The sequence below is a fragment of the Platalea leucorodia genome (genome assembly GCF_965183815.1).
Source record: "Platalea leucorodia genome assembly, chromosome: 3".
NCBI lineage: Eukaryota > Metazoa > Chordata > Aves > Pelecaniformes > Threskiornithidae > Platalea > Platalea leucorodia.
In genome coordinates, this window is record NC_138825.1 from 83,644,916 (window position 1) to 83,661,348 (window position 16,433).

A 16,433-nucleotide genomic window follows, 5' to 3' on the forward strand; every position below is an offset into this window, starting at 1 on the left:
AAGTGTATTTCAGTCACTTCTTCACATTCTGTGGGCTTGTTAAATTATAATGACAAAGCAAGAAACTTAACAAATCTAAACACCCTCCCGTCTGTGGTCAGATTGTGTCTTCTACTGTCCCATACATCACAGCAGTGATAACAGACGGAGTACTTTTAGCCAGAATGAGCAAGTTTCTCTCAAAACAGGAGGCTTAGACAACATTATTAGAAGTATTGTTAAGTCATTTTTCTCTATGATTGATCATTGTGTTTTCTTTCACGCCACAAGATTAATGTTGTTTTGTGTTGTTTTTAGAGATGATAATAGATAATTTTTATAGGTTAATAATATCTTGGAACAGCCTACTTTTGATCTTTCATTATTTTCAAAGTCTTAAACATATTTTCTAGGGATAGTCCTGTATTTTCAACGCAGCAAACTTTTTCTTGCTTCTAATTAAATATAAAGTTAAGAATGTCTGTGGGAACTACTATATAGGAATCTTGTTTTATTTAATCTGTATTTTGAGTATTAACACTCAGGAGTATAGAGTTATTTTCTCAAGAAAAGTTACACCTCACCTGCAATAAAGATGTTTCTCAAAGTTAGGGTATTTACACATCAACACCTTTTTACATTTTTTTTTTGCAACTCAAAAGGAAGATCTTAAAACTGGCTCAAAGCTGTGCAAGTGATACCTTAATGTGTTGAAAGCAAGAAAGATGTTCTCTGAGGCTCTCATTTTGTGAACTGAGAGCCCACAAAGATCTGGAGAGACCATGCTGGTTTAATGGAGTTGGCTGCCCCTCATTCTTTTTAATCTGCTGATTTAGATTCATTAAATACACTTTGAAAGACATTTAATGTTTTCCTAACGTGGAATTGCTGTGTGAGTAGTTGCTGATGTGGCCACAGTGGTGGTAGATAAATGTGAAGGGAAGGCAAAGGCAGTGTCTCTCTGTAAAATGTGAGGAATGCACATGGTAAGGTGAATGTTTAAGTGCATGCGTGCTGATTGCAGTAGTGTTATGTATCAAGTGTAGTTAATTTTTCTGCAGGGATGTGAGATACTGTCCTTTCTTTAGCGTACTGTACTCTTCCTAAAGCAGCTTCACTTGCCTAAAAACTTGTAATTGTAATGTATTGAATCAATTTAGTACTTCATTTTGCTAAACTGTAAGTGGACTTTGCATCGTCTTGACTGGGCTTTTTCTAAGGGGATACCATGGAATGAGTACATGGGGGTGAGGCGTTTCAGTTGCTGTTGCTACTCTTGGATTATCTAAGTTAACATAATTGCCTCTTTAGGCTTTCTTAATTCCCCCCCCCCCCCCCGACTGTAAATTGCTTTGGGATTTCTTGGTTTTGTTTTTTCTGGTTGTTTTTTTTTTTTCTCCCCCGCAACAGGATGTCTGGTAAAGTTCTGGGCACCGATACTGGCTACTTCCAAAGCGCAGCAACTCTTGTTCCGCATCGTGGATTGCTTGCTGCTGCCGCACTCTGTGCTCCAGCAGGACAAAGAGCTGCCTGTGGCTTTACTGTCTGCCATTCAGGAAAGCCTACCTCTTTATCTTCAGGTAAATAGCTCAACTCTATTATCAGCAGACAAACGTATCTTCGGGAAAAGATTCATATTGCAGTGGATGTTTTCTTTTTCCCTAATCAAAACAAGTGTTGACTGAATTTAAAGTAGCAGCAAGAGGAGTTTTTTCTTCTTGTAGAAGTGGAAGGAAAAATGCCACCCCATTGGCTTTCCTCTCATTGCATGCAGCTGTACTGTGGTACGCTCCAGAGCTGCTAGTCTAATCACTGTATACAGAGAAGCTTTTAGCCAACCTGCTGTTTACACTGGTCTCTGATGTAAGGGATTTCTGAAACAGTGGATCAAATAATCATAATATGTAGCAAGACACTTATTGAGATGACAGAGCAAACAAATGTTTTAAATCATCCTTGACTTGGCTAACGGTAGATAATTAAAGATGAGCTACTCTTTTTTTCATTGCTCTTAGGAACAAAAGACAATCCTCTGCGTATCATGGCACTGTTTTATCTTAATAGTTTGAGAATGTGTTTTGCTGAACCAAATTCCTGCTGCTTGCACTTACGTGACTAAAGCCTTCTTGCCCATTATTCCTCCTATTCTTCCCTCAGCTTACCTATCACTCTTGAAACTCTGTAAAGCTTGTTGATGCTGTAGCAAAAGACTAATTCCTGCAGGTGAGGAAGAGAAAAGAATATATTTTTAAAATAAATAAATAGACATGTTTTTCCTCATAAATCCTTAGGTCTCTTTTTGCTTCCTTTTTTTCCTTCCCTCTTAGTCTTCGTTTTGATTGCAGTCTTAACTGATTACTTTACAGGATTGTATCGTGAAACAAGGCAGTGGTGACATTGTAAACATCCCTCAGATTTATTCCCTTCACAAGTTGCATTGTGATCGATGGCATGTCATATGGAAGTGAATATGATTATATAATGATGTGCAGAATATGACTTGCTTTGCTGCTCTGTAGGTATTTTCAGAAGCTATATACATGTAGGACCATCTGGACACTGATATTACCACAGAGTGTGACTGTCTGCTTTCTAATTTAGTATTTTAGTCAGAGAGCACTGTTTCTCTGTAGTCTGCACACACGGATGTAGTTTTAAGATGAAGCCACTCAAGTCGGTTTTGAAGTCGAAGTGTTGTGGACCCTTGTTTCTTGTTGTCTTTGTCAGTCTCTGACCTCCTGACCTCACTGTTGTACTCTTCGGCAGTCTGCTGCATAGTCCACGTGCTTTCCAGCCAAGCTAGATGATCTTATTGACCAAGTAGTTTGTTTTAGACAAATGCTGCTTGTAGAAAACCAGTAATTCTTTAATTTGACAAACACTTCTGGGGAGCGAAGACAAAGAGGATACTTATTTTTCCTATTTCAATATGGAACTTCTACATTTTATTAATTGTTTATATTTACAAAGTTCCAACATCTTTAAGTGCTTAAAACTGCTTCATTCATTCCAAAATACTTCCCCTTTATTTTGGGAAAGTAGCAAAATTCCAATTTAGGATCAACTCAAAATTAACATATTTCACTATCAGTTTTACAAAGAAATATTCTCTTAGGACTGCTTCTGAGCTCCGTTGACATCAAATGGATTCTAGGCACTCTCTGACTTCTCAGGTTATCGTTTCACAGTTGGCTTAAGGCTAAATTCATTCCCTTTCACAACCATGTGCATTCCCATTTAATTTGCTTTAATGATTCTGTGAATATGGGATGATTTGTGAGCTGATTCAACTAGTAACTAGCCCCACAAAACAAACAAACAAACAAAAACCCCCAAGACCCAAATGGGCATATCAGAAAAGCAATAAAACAGTATGTGTGGGAAGGAAAGCAGGCAAACATGGAGGGGAAAAACAGAGAAACAGCATCCTGTGGAAATAGCCCCACCTTGACTAACTTAAGCCGCTGGTGAAATGCGGGATCATACTCTCCTTGGGTGGCTGCCCTGTGTCTCCTGCCCACTCCTGGAGGTGGAGCAGTGGTATTTTAGTGCAGGAGCCTTAATTCACCCTGATGTTAGACAAACATTGTTCCGTAGATCTGTCCCTGTTAATACTCTAGCTTACAACTTAATCCTTTGGCAGTTACGTGAAAATAAAGAAACAGGAATTTGGAGACCATGCAAAATATCTTCTTATACATGCAAATTCTTTATTCATAGTCAAAGCATAAAAGCCCTTGAGTAGCATTTCTACTCAGAGGTCTTTTCAATTCTCTTTTTTTTTTTTTCCTTTTTCCAGTCTTCTGAAAAGTTCCAGGCTCCATCTCAATCTTCTCTTTTTTTTTTTTCTTTTTTTCTGAATTCTCCTTCTTCAGCTCCTTCAGTGTGGGCTCCTCCTCTTTGTCTAAAAAACCTTCTTAGATCTCAGAAAACGTATTACTTTGCAAGCAATGGTTTGCAAAACTTCCCTCTTTCCAGAGCTTTTAACAACTAATCTTAACGTGGTTTATTTGATCCTTTTATGTGGGTTTTGAAAAGGGTTTGAAATCAGTCTTAGTAGCAGGTAATTAATTTCACACGTTCATTGATGCAGCAATCGTATGAAATCCTATAGAATTTCTGAATTGTATAGAAAAAGATTCCCCAAACGGTCACATACCCTGTGTAATGGTAATGCAACTGGCCACACAACTTGGGCAGCAGGCTTAAAAACAAGAACAGTGGCGGTGTCACCGTGCTGTACTAAGAGAGGGCATCGCCTTTGTTCGTCACCCTAAAATGGCAGAGGCCAATTTTTTCATCTCTTCGGACAACATATGAAGCTCCTTCCTCTCTCCCCAAAGCGTAGTTCACAATTCATCAAAACTGATGACTGTATCCCACCCTCCCTCACCACCCCCCCAGACCTACAGGGTTATTTTTAATAGACCAAAATTACAGACTTTGTTTAATTTTACACAAACACAAGTAATTGTCAAATGTGCTAATTAAGACTAGATGTTGCATTTCTGTCTCCTCAGTTTAGACTGACTATATTTACTTGTTATGTTTGTGTTTACTGTATATATAAATTTGGGCTATACAGCTGTGCCTTTCGACAGTTGTTAGGAACTGATCTGTTCCCCACTATACATTGAACTTACCTAGAAGTTTCCTTTTAACTCGGTCATTGATTCTGCCTTGTCAAATAGCTTAGCTTTAACAGCTTTTAAACTAATTGGGTTTTTTTTTTCTTGCCTAAAGGTTTACTGTCTGGATATTATTTCTTTCACTGTGCATCATCTGGTTTGATAATACTTGATAACCTAAGAAAGATTTGTTGGGATATAATATCAAAATTGTCCTCAGAGTTGTTTGAATGATGAACTTCAGAAAGTAAAGCATGAAGAATGTGAATGAACAGCCATTTTATAATTTTGTGGGACTGTTCTTAATTATGAGATAGTGAGGCATGTAAAATCTTAATATTAGATATTGTGCCATTGTAAAAAGAAGTTGAGTTGATTTGTGTTACAGTGGATTGCTGAAGCTTACCACAGGAAATCTGAGAGCGGTTGAGATTGCTCTTGGATGGATTTCTTGGAGAATGATTTGAACGAATTTCAGTTTGCATTTACCAGTAACATGGGAAAGAACTGAAGCAGCATACAGAACTTATTTTAGACAAGAAATACTAGTTTAAATACATCTTACAGAATACAGTGTAGGTGCATGGAATAAGCATAATACACAAAATGATGGGAAAGGTAAGATACTGTGCTTGATTTATCAGCGTTAATCCTGTCCAAACACAGAAGACAGTTGATTTCTGTCTAAATACAGGAGAGTGGTGAAAAGCTTAATTCTAAGTAGTGCTTGGCACATATATTTTCCAGTGATTTTAATGGCCCTGTGCAGGCTCAGCATTTGTCAGAGATCAGACCTTAAAAGCCCTCCTGTGAGCCACATCTGTGGTCCGATATTTGAGCAAGCTTATTAATACGTTTTGTGAATTATAGTATGTGTTTAATAGGAATTGTACAACATTAATTGGTGAACAGCAGATTTATTCCAACAGCAGGACTGATATTATAAGTCATCATTAGGTAGCTTGGCATTTCTGCAGTGAATAGTGCCAGTAATCCATACTAATCGGTTCTTCGCTCTCCACAGGTGATTTACAGATATATGGATAAATCAGAAGAAAGAGGCAGCTCTGGCCACAAAAGGTTCCTGCAGTGAACACGCACAGGAATCAGTTGCCTTTCTACTAAAATGAGGAGCAGATGTTGTCGTGCCCCTCTGCTCCCCTTAAAATGTCTTTGTTTTTTTTTAACCTCAGAAGATGGCTAAAGAACGTAGTTAAGAAAAAGAGGGTGGCTCTATCAACCCTTTAAAGTCCATCTGCTTTGTAGAGGTTGTCCTAGGGGTCTGATGTGATTCATTTCAGATCTCTGGTCCAGAATTGCAATCCAGTAGCATGTGTTTCTTTTCTCTGTCATATGAACAGTAGCTTCCTTCATCTCTGTTAATTAGTCGTAGGATTTAAAAGAAGAAAGTTCTATGTGATTTTCTGGTAATCACATCATTGGCCAGCGCTGCCTAGGATATTTTGCCACTGTACTGAGAGATTTGCAGCTACTGTGCAGTGTTGGTAATTTATCCCTTGTGCCACTTGGGATACGGCGTTGTCAGATCTAGTGCAGGTCTGTTGCTCTCTGCAAGGAAAAAGAGTACAAAATAAAGAACACAGTGTTGAGCTAAAGTCAAGGGGCCTTCAGTCCAAAAGAGAAATCCAAATTCTCCTCTGGAAACTTTTAGGGAACAGTAGAAGTGTCAGGGCCAAAGGTATGATGATTGTTACCTGAAGAGCTTTGATGCTGTAGATGTGCCCTTCATGTCTGAGGACTGATTCATGGATTTTTCTACTCTGAAAGAGAAAGGGTTTTTTGTTTGGGGGTGGTTTTCTGGCTCCCAGCAAAATGGAAGGTGATTTTTCTCACTGTTGTCTCACTGGAAAAAAGAATTTGTATTTTGGAAGCCATTGGTGCTAATCTTGTGATTTTCATTAGGAAAGATGATGAGGAGCCTCCTTACTGAAGGGAGAATTTTAGAATTACTGTGTGGTTTTAAAAATTACACCTTTTTTGAGAGGCAGCATCTCTGCCTGACCAACCAAAACGGAACTTAGAATCCTTTCTAAAGAAAACATTAGGTTACAGAAAAAAGGCATTTTCTGTGTTTTTAAATGCTTAAATTAACAGCTCTCCTTACAGGGTTTCAAGAGCTCTCTCCATCCTCATCAGATAACTAAAGAAAAAAATCACTAGTTAACATACGTCCTTTTTTTCCTCTCCAGTCAAGAAGAGTATCTTTCAGTAATGCTCTTGACAGGGTGTTGGGTTTTTTTATTTAATCCTTTCCTTCTTTTTCAGATTACATCTCTCCCCATCCCACACCCCCAAAAATTAGAATCAGTTTACTTCAACTCAAAAAATGAAAATGATTTTATGAAGGATCAGGCTAGATATGTTGACCCATCTTCAAATGAAACTATTAGGAGATCTGCAAAAATTAGTCAGTGTTCCTTTGGATATCTAAATTCTAATATTTTTTGCTTTTTATTGCACTTATTAAGTATCTTTAAGATAATTTCTTAAAACCAATAACTCATTATTTAATAATAACTGATTTCTTCCTTCTTTTCTTGATACTATGTAGCATTTGTTGATCCTCAATTTGAAGAACTGTCTCGTTTTAGTAATTATCATTGTTAGCTCTGTGTTCTTCATGTATTCCTACAGGTGTCCTCTGTAAGGTTGCAATGTTAGCTGTGTCCCTTTTATCAGATCAATACACTTTCTCACAGGTTGTGGGGGTTTTTTTGGTTTTTTTTTTGTTTGTTTGTTTGGTTTTTTTTTGTAGTGTTAAAACAGTCTAGAGTCTTAAGAGTGCCAGCTCCGATTTTGGGATTATGGAATATTTTCTGTCTTTTTGTAAGAGCTGTACTCCAGAAAGCACAGGCAACTCTTCTTTATGCCTGCTGCAACATCTTATTGAAACACCAAACACTCAAGCTTACGTACTAAATAATCTGTCATCTGTAGCAGTCTCTGAGTCTGCTGCTTGCCAACGGTGTTTTTAAGAATTCTGATATAGCAGCAGCTGCTTTTTTCCTACCACATTTTGCTGTGTGCACACAAAAGGAGGCGAGAATCTGAACTGTTTATCAAAGCCCCAGTTCAGGAAGTGTCGTTTTTATCATTGGGACTTACCAAAATTACCAAGGAGCTCTAGAAGTATGTGAAGTTAAACGCAAACGGAACGTGTCTGTGTTCAAGAGGGCCACCTACAGCAAGGCTTCAGGCAGGTCCTGAAGCACCTCATTTCTTGAGATCTCATCTTTCCTGTGTTTGTTTACTGTGGAACCAAAAGTGGGAACTCCCCGCTTCCAGACAGTGCCGAGACGAGCCTCAGCTGTGTCTCAGCCTGCTTTTTTTCTGAAAGAATTGTCCTGTTGTGTTCACACAGACAGGAATAGATGAAAATCTTTTTTGTACTTCTTCCTTTCAGTAATCAAAGGAAGGGGAAGGAAACGCTTAACTTTCTCTCACAGTAACTCGGACGAGTAAGAATAATACTCTTTTTTTTCAGAGACGTACCGTGTATATGTTGTATAACTGGGTAGTGTTCAGATAGGCACTTTTTGGGCAAGTACTTTAATTATAGATTTTTCTCTGGATCAATATAGCTAATATTGGATAAATCACAGCAGTTTTAACTGTATCTTAAGCAGATTTAATAATAAAAAAAAAAAGAAACAAACCAAACCTCTAAATCCCTTATAAATGGAGCCTAATTTACCCTAATTTGTTCCCACTATGAGCAAAATTTTTCTTGTCAGACCACGATTCTAAGTGCTCATTTTTCTGCTATATCGTTCGTACAAAAATGTCACATGGTGCTTTACAAACAGATGAGGTATTCTCTCTCTCCCTTAATAAATCTTACCTGACTAGTATACTTTGTTAGACCACATACAGATTTGAAAAAGAAATGAGGAGCTCTTGAGCATGGAAACACTTTCTCAGGCCTGAAATGCCAAGGTTTTATTTTAAATTTGAAGGGGAGCTTGTGTGTCCCAAAGCTTATCTTCCAATATATTAATTAGTCTAGTAAAAGACTTTTTTCTCCTTTGCAAGCCTTGCCCTGGCTTTGTCTTCATTTGTAGACCATCGTATCTGCAGTAAATTACTGATGCTTATTTGTCATGCAGTAGTTTCTCTGCATGCAGCAGTTTACACAGTGTGTAGCGACTATTTAGCCTATGGTGGTTAAAGATTTATTCAAAAGTATTGTTAAAAATTTATTCAATTTCTCACTTTCTAAAATTTTCTTTTACAGGGACTGTCCTTTATATGTTGTCAGTCCCAAACGCAGGGTGCCTATTTAAATCAACTGCTTGGGAGCATTATTCAACAGTATTTTGGACGATTTCTCCCTTCTTCTCCGACTGCGCTTGGAGCTGGACAGCATCCCATGGTGACTGCTTTATGCAGTTCCATTACAGCCTCCCAGATGCTCCGTCTACGGAAGACCACTCTGCATGTCATAAAGTAAGGACCGGTGAAGTAAATAACCATCTCTTATTCAGATTTCACAAATAGTTAACGAGAAAGGGAATGCCACTGTTTTCTTCTCAGTTAACTGCCAGTTTGGCTGTGGGAAGAGCCTGTAAGTTGCTGGGCAGGGAGCAAAGGAAGGACAACATGTATATGTCAGGAGAGTAAAATTGGGAAGATCTGGAGACTAGAGAGAGAGTCGTTGAGGAAAAAGAACTATAAGAAAAAATATCGCACGCAGCTACATGTAAAGCAAGTATTTTTCTAGAAAAATTAGACGCCAATATATGTCATCATATGTTTGTGTCTCAGGCCGTATTCAGGGTCACAGAGTTGTAGTGCTTGTAGTTGCCACAGTCACCTGTGCGTAGGAGGCCTCGTTGCTCTGTAGGTGTGTGGGTATACGTAGGTGTGCCAGCTACCCGGGGGAAGTGGAAAATTTGGGGTGTGGGAAGAGGGAGACATAGAGGCAGGGAGAGAGTACCTGTCCGTTGTACTGTGACTACTCACGTGATGTCAACGGCAGCTATAAATGCTGGGTCTCTGCTGCTGAAGGGCCAAAGCTTTGTTTTATGTATTGCAGAATAGGGAACAATCTGTACTTTTTGTCTATGTTGGGAAGGGAATTAAACATCCTCAAATAGAAGGTGATTGCTTATATCCAAGGTAATTGTATTTTTCTGTGTTAGAGTGTGTATACATGTTGATTAAGAGAATTTTATTATTGATCTTAGGTAAATATTATAGGCAATCCTGTAAGTAAAGCCTGTATCGTCACATATTGAAGGAGTGAATTAAGATTTCGTACTCTTATTTCTGACATGTTTTTGACTTATACTGAAGCTTTACCATCTTAAAATTATTTGTGAATGTGTGCATGCATGTGTGAATTTTAAGATTGATAGTGGAAAGTAAGATCTGAAAGTGTAGTGGCACTTGGCGACTTGTAAGACGTGAAACCTTCCTTAGTGATCTGGGAGGAATATCTTAGAACTGAGCAGCAGTCTGATTTACAAACTTGGGTGGTCAGGAGGCAGTCAGTAGGTCTCTACCTAGATATGTACGGAGCTCGCTAGCCGTTTTGACCTCTGAAAGCCAGTGAATATCTTGCTGCTGCACAGAGGAAGCTGAACCACATGATTGGGGCGTATTGTCCAGGTCAGAGAACCGTTTTAGTGGAAGAGCACCCAAAAAAAAAAAAAAAAAAAAAAAAAGTGTGAAGTTTTCATTGTAAATTAACGGGATAGAAGATTTCGGAGTTGCGAATATTGAAGTGAGTAAGACCACACGATACATGGAATACAGAAGTAAAGTGTTACAGCTTTCATTTGCCAAGTTATACCAGTGCTCTGAAGCCATGCAATGAAATACTCGGAGCTCTGCAAGTCAGGTTTCATTTGAAAGCTGTAGAAGCACGCCTTAGTAAGTTTTTAACAAGGATGGTGATTTTTAATTGCTGCATTGCTCAGTAAACATGCATGCCTTTTTTGGGTAGCTAATGGTGCCTAATATTAAAAATCTAAAAATTTATTTTGCAGCTTTTGAGAGTGCTCTTGCTAACTGATGAATAAATGCTGTGTTCTTTTTACCTGCACTTTTCTATCCTGAATGCTTCAATTTAAACTTACTGTCTTCAGATTTCAGTAAAATCATTTGTAATGTCAAATTAACAGCGGTTCAGATTTTTGTATCGTTTTGTGGAAGAATAACAGATCAAGCCGTTCAAATTGGAACATTCAGTGTCAACAAATTTGCTCTTGTTGCAGATTGACAGGTCACCTTTTCTCTCTGTGACAAATTTTATACTGGATATGATTGTGTTAATTGTGACGGAGAAAAAGCAGACATTGGCTGTCCCATTACAACATACTGTTGACAAAAATAAAATAACAGTACCGGTATAACAGCAGAGCTGTTATAACAAGTTGGATTGTGAGCTGACAAAAGCACATAAAGCTAAATAAAGTAATTGAACAACAGTTGTATTTTGGATGTTGGTTTAGGGTCTTAGAATCTTGATTCCTCCATTTTTTTCCAGTTATTTTATGAAGCTGCCTTTGTATTTTAACTTTTATAGTCACACTTTGGCTTTTTAACTATAATTACGATAGCTGCTATTTCTTACTTCCCTCAACAGAAGAGTCAGAAGGCATCACTGTCCTCTGATAAACCGGGAGTCTTTTCTAAGATGAAGACGAATAGAAGCCATTAGTTGAGCCTAGAAAAAGATAGAAATCTATGGAATAGGCCTCCTGCTGGAATATCACAAAGTTATTTTAAGGTGTACGGTGCTTGCATTGAATGGAAAAAAACCAAATTCTAGACTGTTTTGGTTTGCTTTGTCTTCCCAGTGAAAACTACATGCAGTTCAAAGGTAACGCTCCACCTCCGCGCTTGGCCTCGGTTCTTGCTTTCATTCTTGAAGTACTTCAGAGAACGCAGAGCACTGAACTGTGCGACGCTGACTTAGTTCTCCCGGCTGTGCTGAAATGCCTGGTGTTGGTTAACGAGCTACAAGGTGAGCCGCTTGTTTGCTTTCAGTACATCTCTGCACACCCCGAAGATTTTTGTACTGCTGAGCATCTTTCATCCCAATATTTAAGACTCTTAGATGAGGTGAATGAGATACTTTGGCCAAATAAAGTGGACGAGCTTTCTTTTTTTGATTAACTGGTCTGGGACTTCTGTCTCCAAGAGGCAGAGAAGTCCTGCCTCGTTTTGCTCTCTAATGAACTAATGATCAACTTCTCAGGAATCTGAAGAGCATTTCCTTTCTCCCCATCCTTCCTATCTCATTTCTCCCAGACTTGGTAAGTGGAAGTGTTCTTGCACCTAAAATTTTGAGACCAAATAAGATTAGCGTATGTTCTTCCCATAGAGGCATTATAAATGGATTAAAAGTAGCACGTTGCTCTCTGAAGGCATCTTTGAGTTTTCTTTCTTCTTTTAGCATGCTTTGTTTGGTAGCGAGAGCTTATTTTTAGCTTCTTAAAATTGAAGCACTCTTTTCACCCCACAGTTGTATAATGAATGTGCGTGTGCACGTAAGCTCAAAATTTCCACTTCTTGCTGCCAGGAGAGGCATTAAGCAAAATGGGGATTCACCTCTGACTTCTCCTGGGAATTTTGTCTAATAAAGTACTTCTTGATTCTGGTCTGTAGAAGTTTCAAGGACAAGATATGCTTAGGGAATTAGCTGAATCATCACACACCTTTCTTCCCCCTTTTGCCATCATAGCCATATCTGCCTGAAGCTGAAAGTACCTGCTTGTAGGGGCGTGGGGGGAGCTTTGCCATGTGCTGGGGACTGGAATGAGCTGAATGTCTTGTGCTGCTGCGGCCACCAGCTCACCGCCTGCCTGGACGGGGCTCCACCACACCCTTGTAGAAAAGTCCTTGCAGCCCAGTTCCACCTTGATAAAGGAGGAGCTGTATCTTGCAACTTGAATATCTATTTGGAGACAATGAAGTGGAAGAAAATAGTTGGGTTTTGTGGTTTTTTTTCCTCCTTATAAAAAGAGGTGGGGTGGAATTCAGAACAACAGACACCCTTGAAAGTAAGGAGTAGATCTGTATAGCTTTGAGCAGGATATAATGCCCTGACTGCTTTTCTCTGATTCAAATAGGAATGATTAAAGAATACAAACAGAACTTAAATTTAAATAAAAACTCTACTTCCACTAAGTGTGTGTCTCTTTGCTTTGACTTAAAGAGACCATAGTGTACTTAAAAATCTGTATGTTTAAAGGGTAATGGTGGTGAAAATAAGACTTTTGCATAAATCTGTGATTCATTCTGTTCTTTATAGCCAATCTAACTGCTCTCACAGTCATTTCCTTTGCATCAAAGTAAGATAAAACCATTTTTTTCTCATTTAAAAATTGTAGTCTTCATGAAAGACATTCTCCAGATGGTCAGTTCAAGAGCTCTGTGTGAATCTTGTGATTTTTCTTTTACAGTTAAAAAAATATCTACAGACATTGTACAGTACATGGTAGAAGGCTGCCAAGCAGGGTCAGGAGGAGAACGTGCCGCCCAGCTGACTTCTGTATTTAGGTAACCAGAAAATATGCCGATTGGCAGTGAAGCTGCTGCAAGCCAGTTGACAGCAAACATGTTTTTTTTAAATAACTAATTATCTTTAACATACTGCATTGTCACTTGTTTATGGTATTTAAATAACAGTGCTTTTGGCACTGGTTTTAAACATAGCTTGGCCAAAAAGCCAAAGAAAAAAAGCAGAAGAGAGAAACATACCTGCTTTCTGATGGATTAAGTACTGTTTTGAGAGGTATATAATAGAGGTATGCTGCTGCTGCAATGGGAAAAACTCCTTGTGAATGTGGATGGTCAGTGTTAGGTGCTGTGAAAGATGTGTGTTCCTAATTTGAAGTGTATATAATGGAGATCAAACCCTCATACAACAAGCTTAGCTTTTTTTTTATTGGACTCATTTTATTTTTGTGATAAATAAATAATAGATTATGATAATGTAAATTATATTTTTTCCATCTCTCTGCAAAATTCATGCTGTTTCTCACATGGATACAGTAGAAAAGCTGCATGACCCGGGAGGGACCTGAAGACATTTTGCAAGCCTAAGCACTGGTGCTGTATTGGGTCATGTCTAGAGGAAAGCTCCAGAGAGGCTCACTGAAAGGAGAATGGATGTTTGTGGGCATGCCAGTCTGCCTGTACGTGACATATCACTTTCACGGGATGTTTCATCCCTAGGGCGTTACTTCTGATTCGAATGTAATCTGTGATCTCTAAAGGCCTCAAACCCTCAGGAAGACAAATGGGGGCACTTCCATCCAGGGGGCTGCCCTGCTTAAGGTCCAGTGGAGCTTTATAAGAAACACCCACATTATTTCTGCAGACTTGAATCTCGATCTCTTTGTTTTGCAGGTTTTTTTTTTTTTAATTATAATTTTTATTAAATAATAAACATGTTTTAGTTTTGCATTCAGGCACATTACAAAGTAAAGTGCTCTGGAACAAGTCAGCCCTGGAGAAACAGCAGCAGAATCTGACAATTTGCTCGAAAATAAACGGGGGGGGGGAGTAGCATTAGCCTTCAAAAGCATGGCTTCGTTTAGAGAAAGTATTCCATGTAGAGTATTTCAGTGTAACAACACGAGAATTGCCATGCAGCCAGATTGCTTGTTCTGATTAGACTCTTCAGTTGTTCTTGGCATGTTCTCTGCATCTAGTTTTGACCTTGCATTAAATGCCTCTGTGTCCCCCTCAGGCAGTTTATCCAGGAGTATACTGCCGTGTATGATCACCGGGTTTTCAGCATACTAGAAACGGTGGCAGTCTTGGATCAGACGTTAGTCACCAGCCTGATTCCCACAATCACGCAGTCTCTGAAGGATTCAGAGCACAAACAAGGCCTTGGAAGAAATGCTGCACAGAGGTTTGATTTTTATTTAATATTGGTTTTTGACAATGAGCAGTAGAGGCTTATTCTCTTGAAAGCAAGCAATGTTAGACAGCAGCACAGATACTCAAAAATGAGTGATTTTTAAGTGTTTTCAGGCAGAAATCTCCCTTCGCTCAGGCCTTTCATGGCTTTAAGCCATCTGTATTTACTAAATATATTCAGAGATGTTTTGACACTAAGGCTAGAGACCCCAGTAGAATTTATGCGAAGCAGGGTTGCCTCTGCTCACTACACTCTATGTTGCACAACAGAATAAAGAAGAATTCCTGCCCCAAAGAATTTTCCTGTCAGTCCCTGTTTTAGAGGACTTTATGGGTCATATCTAAAATTACGGTATAATCAGGTATGATCTGAGCTGCTTGGAAAAGAAATACCCATGGCTTAATTTCAAGAGTTCTCTCAAAATGTAAACATACGAGAGCTGTGGGTGTCCAGAAGAGTCTGGCCTCCTCTCTCTGATAGGCACAGCAGACTCATAGAATCACAGAATAGCTAAGGTTGGAAAAGACCCTTAAGATCGAGTCCAACTGTGAACCTAACACTGCCAAGTCCATCTATACCATGTCTTCGAGCACTGTATCTATCCGTTCTTTAAATACCTCCGGGGATGGAGACTCAACCACTTCCCTGGGCAGCCTGTTCCAGTGCCTGACCACCCTTTTCGTGAAGTTTTTCCTAATATCCAACCTAAACCTGCCCTGGCGCAGCTTGAGGCTGTTTCCTCTTGTCCTATTGCTTGTTACTAGGGAGAAGAGACCGACCCCTGCCTTGCTACAACCTCCTTTCAGGTGGTTGTAGAGAGCAATAAGGTCTCCCCTCAGCCTCCTCTTCTCCAGGCTAAACAACCCCAGCTCACTCAGCCGCTCCTCATAAGACTTGTGCTCTAGATCCTTCACCAGCTTTGTTGCCCTTCGTTGCCCTGACTCACACTTGCTCCCTTTGCCCCCAAGAACTTGTGAATCCCCCTGGCACTAGGAGGAAATGGCGGCACATGAGGTGAGCAGCTCCGCGCAGACAGTGGCGTCTCTGGGGGCAGACGCAGCAGTGAACTTTCAGCACCTATGGAAATGCTGTAACCCAACTCCGGGAAGCTCTGCCCAGCGCGGCACCCGAGCCGAAAGGGCTCCTCGCTGAAAGGCTGGCCCTCGACCCTCCTGTGGACTGGGCAAGGAGCTGGCCTCAGCACTCGCATTAACGCGTGTACTGGGACTACTCAGGGGGTAGGATCCTAGTCACGCCTCAGGCTGGCGGAGTTTGGAGGTGCACGTCAGCAAGGCCTGGGCTATAAAAAACCTAAAAGACAAGAGTTGTGCAAGAAAATGTAACTTATGAGACAGTAAAGGGTAGTGAAAGGGTATTAATTTTCCATTTAATGAAAAATATATTTAACTCATTTGTAACTATATTGTTCACTTTTTATTATCCTCTACCAACAAATATGTTTGCTTTTGTTTAAAGGAATCCACCTAAGGTCAGACTGAAGTACCATTATATGCAGGATTTTCATACTATTTGCTTTTGATCTTTTGATAATGTATTTCATAGCAAATTTTCTTTTTTTTTTATACTGTTAATAAGGTAAAATTCATCCCTTTGCCTACAAAATATGAAAAAAAAGCAGGTTAGTTGAGCTTCCTGATATATATGCTTGGAGATTACTGAAGAGCTAAATTTCTTTTAGCCTCATCACTTAACATAAATATTATCTAATCTGTTGTTGATGTTTTGTATTAATAATTTGTGTTTAGAATGTGCTCTGTTACCCAGCAGTCTAAGGTGATCCCTGAACATTTTATTGTAACACTAATAACTGATTTTCTCTCTTCAGTCCTGACTACTAAGTAACATTATATTAACTTACTCTGTGCAATTATTGTAGACATTAAACTGCAAACCCATAGATAGAT

At 39.2% G+C, this 16,433-nt stretch overlaps 1 protein-coding gene across 1 annotated transcript in view; it reads left to right on the top strand.

Moving 5' to 3' along the window:
• MMS22L (MMS22 like, DNA repair protein) overlaps window positions 1-16,433 on the top strand; it is a gene marked incomplete at both ends in the record, with an annotated part of 96,375 nt that overhangs the window by 79,060 nt on the left and 882 nt on the right. Inside the window, 5 exons of the mRNA XM_082305574.1 lie at window positions 1,390-1,559; window positions 8,863-9,074; window positions 11,432-11,598; window positions 13,040-13,136; window positions 14,332-14,499. Coding sequence (XP_082161700.1) covers window positions 1,390-1,559; window positions 8,863-9,074; window positions 11,432-11,598; window positions 13,040-13,136; window positions 14,332-14,499 — 814 coding nt within the window. The remainder of the gene's footprint in view (window positions 1-1,389; window positions 1,560-8,862; window positions 9,075-11,431; window positions 11,599-13,039; window positions 13,137-14,331; window positions 14,500-16,433) is intronic.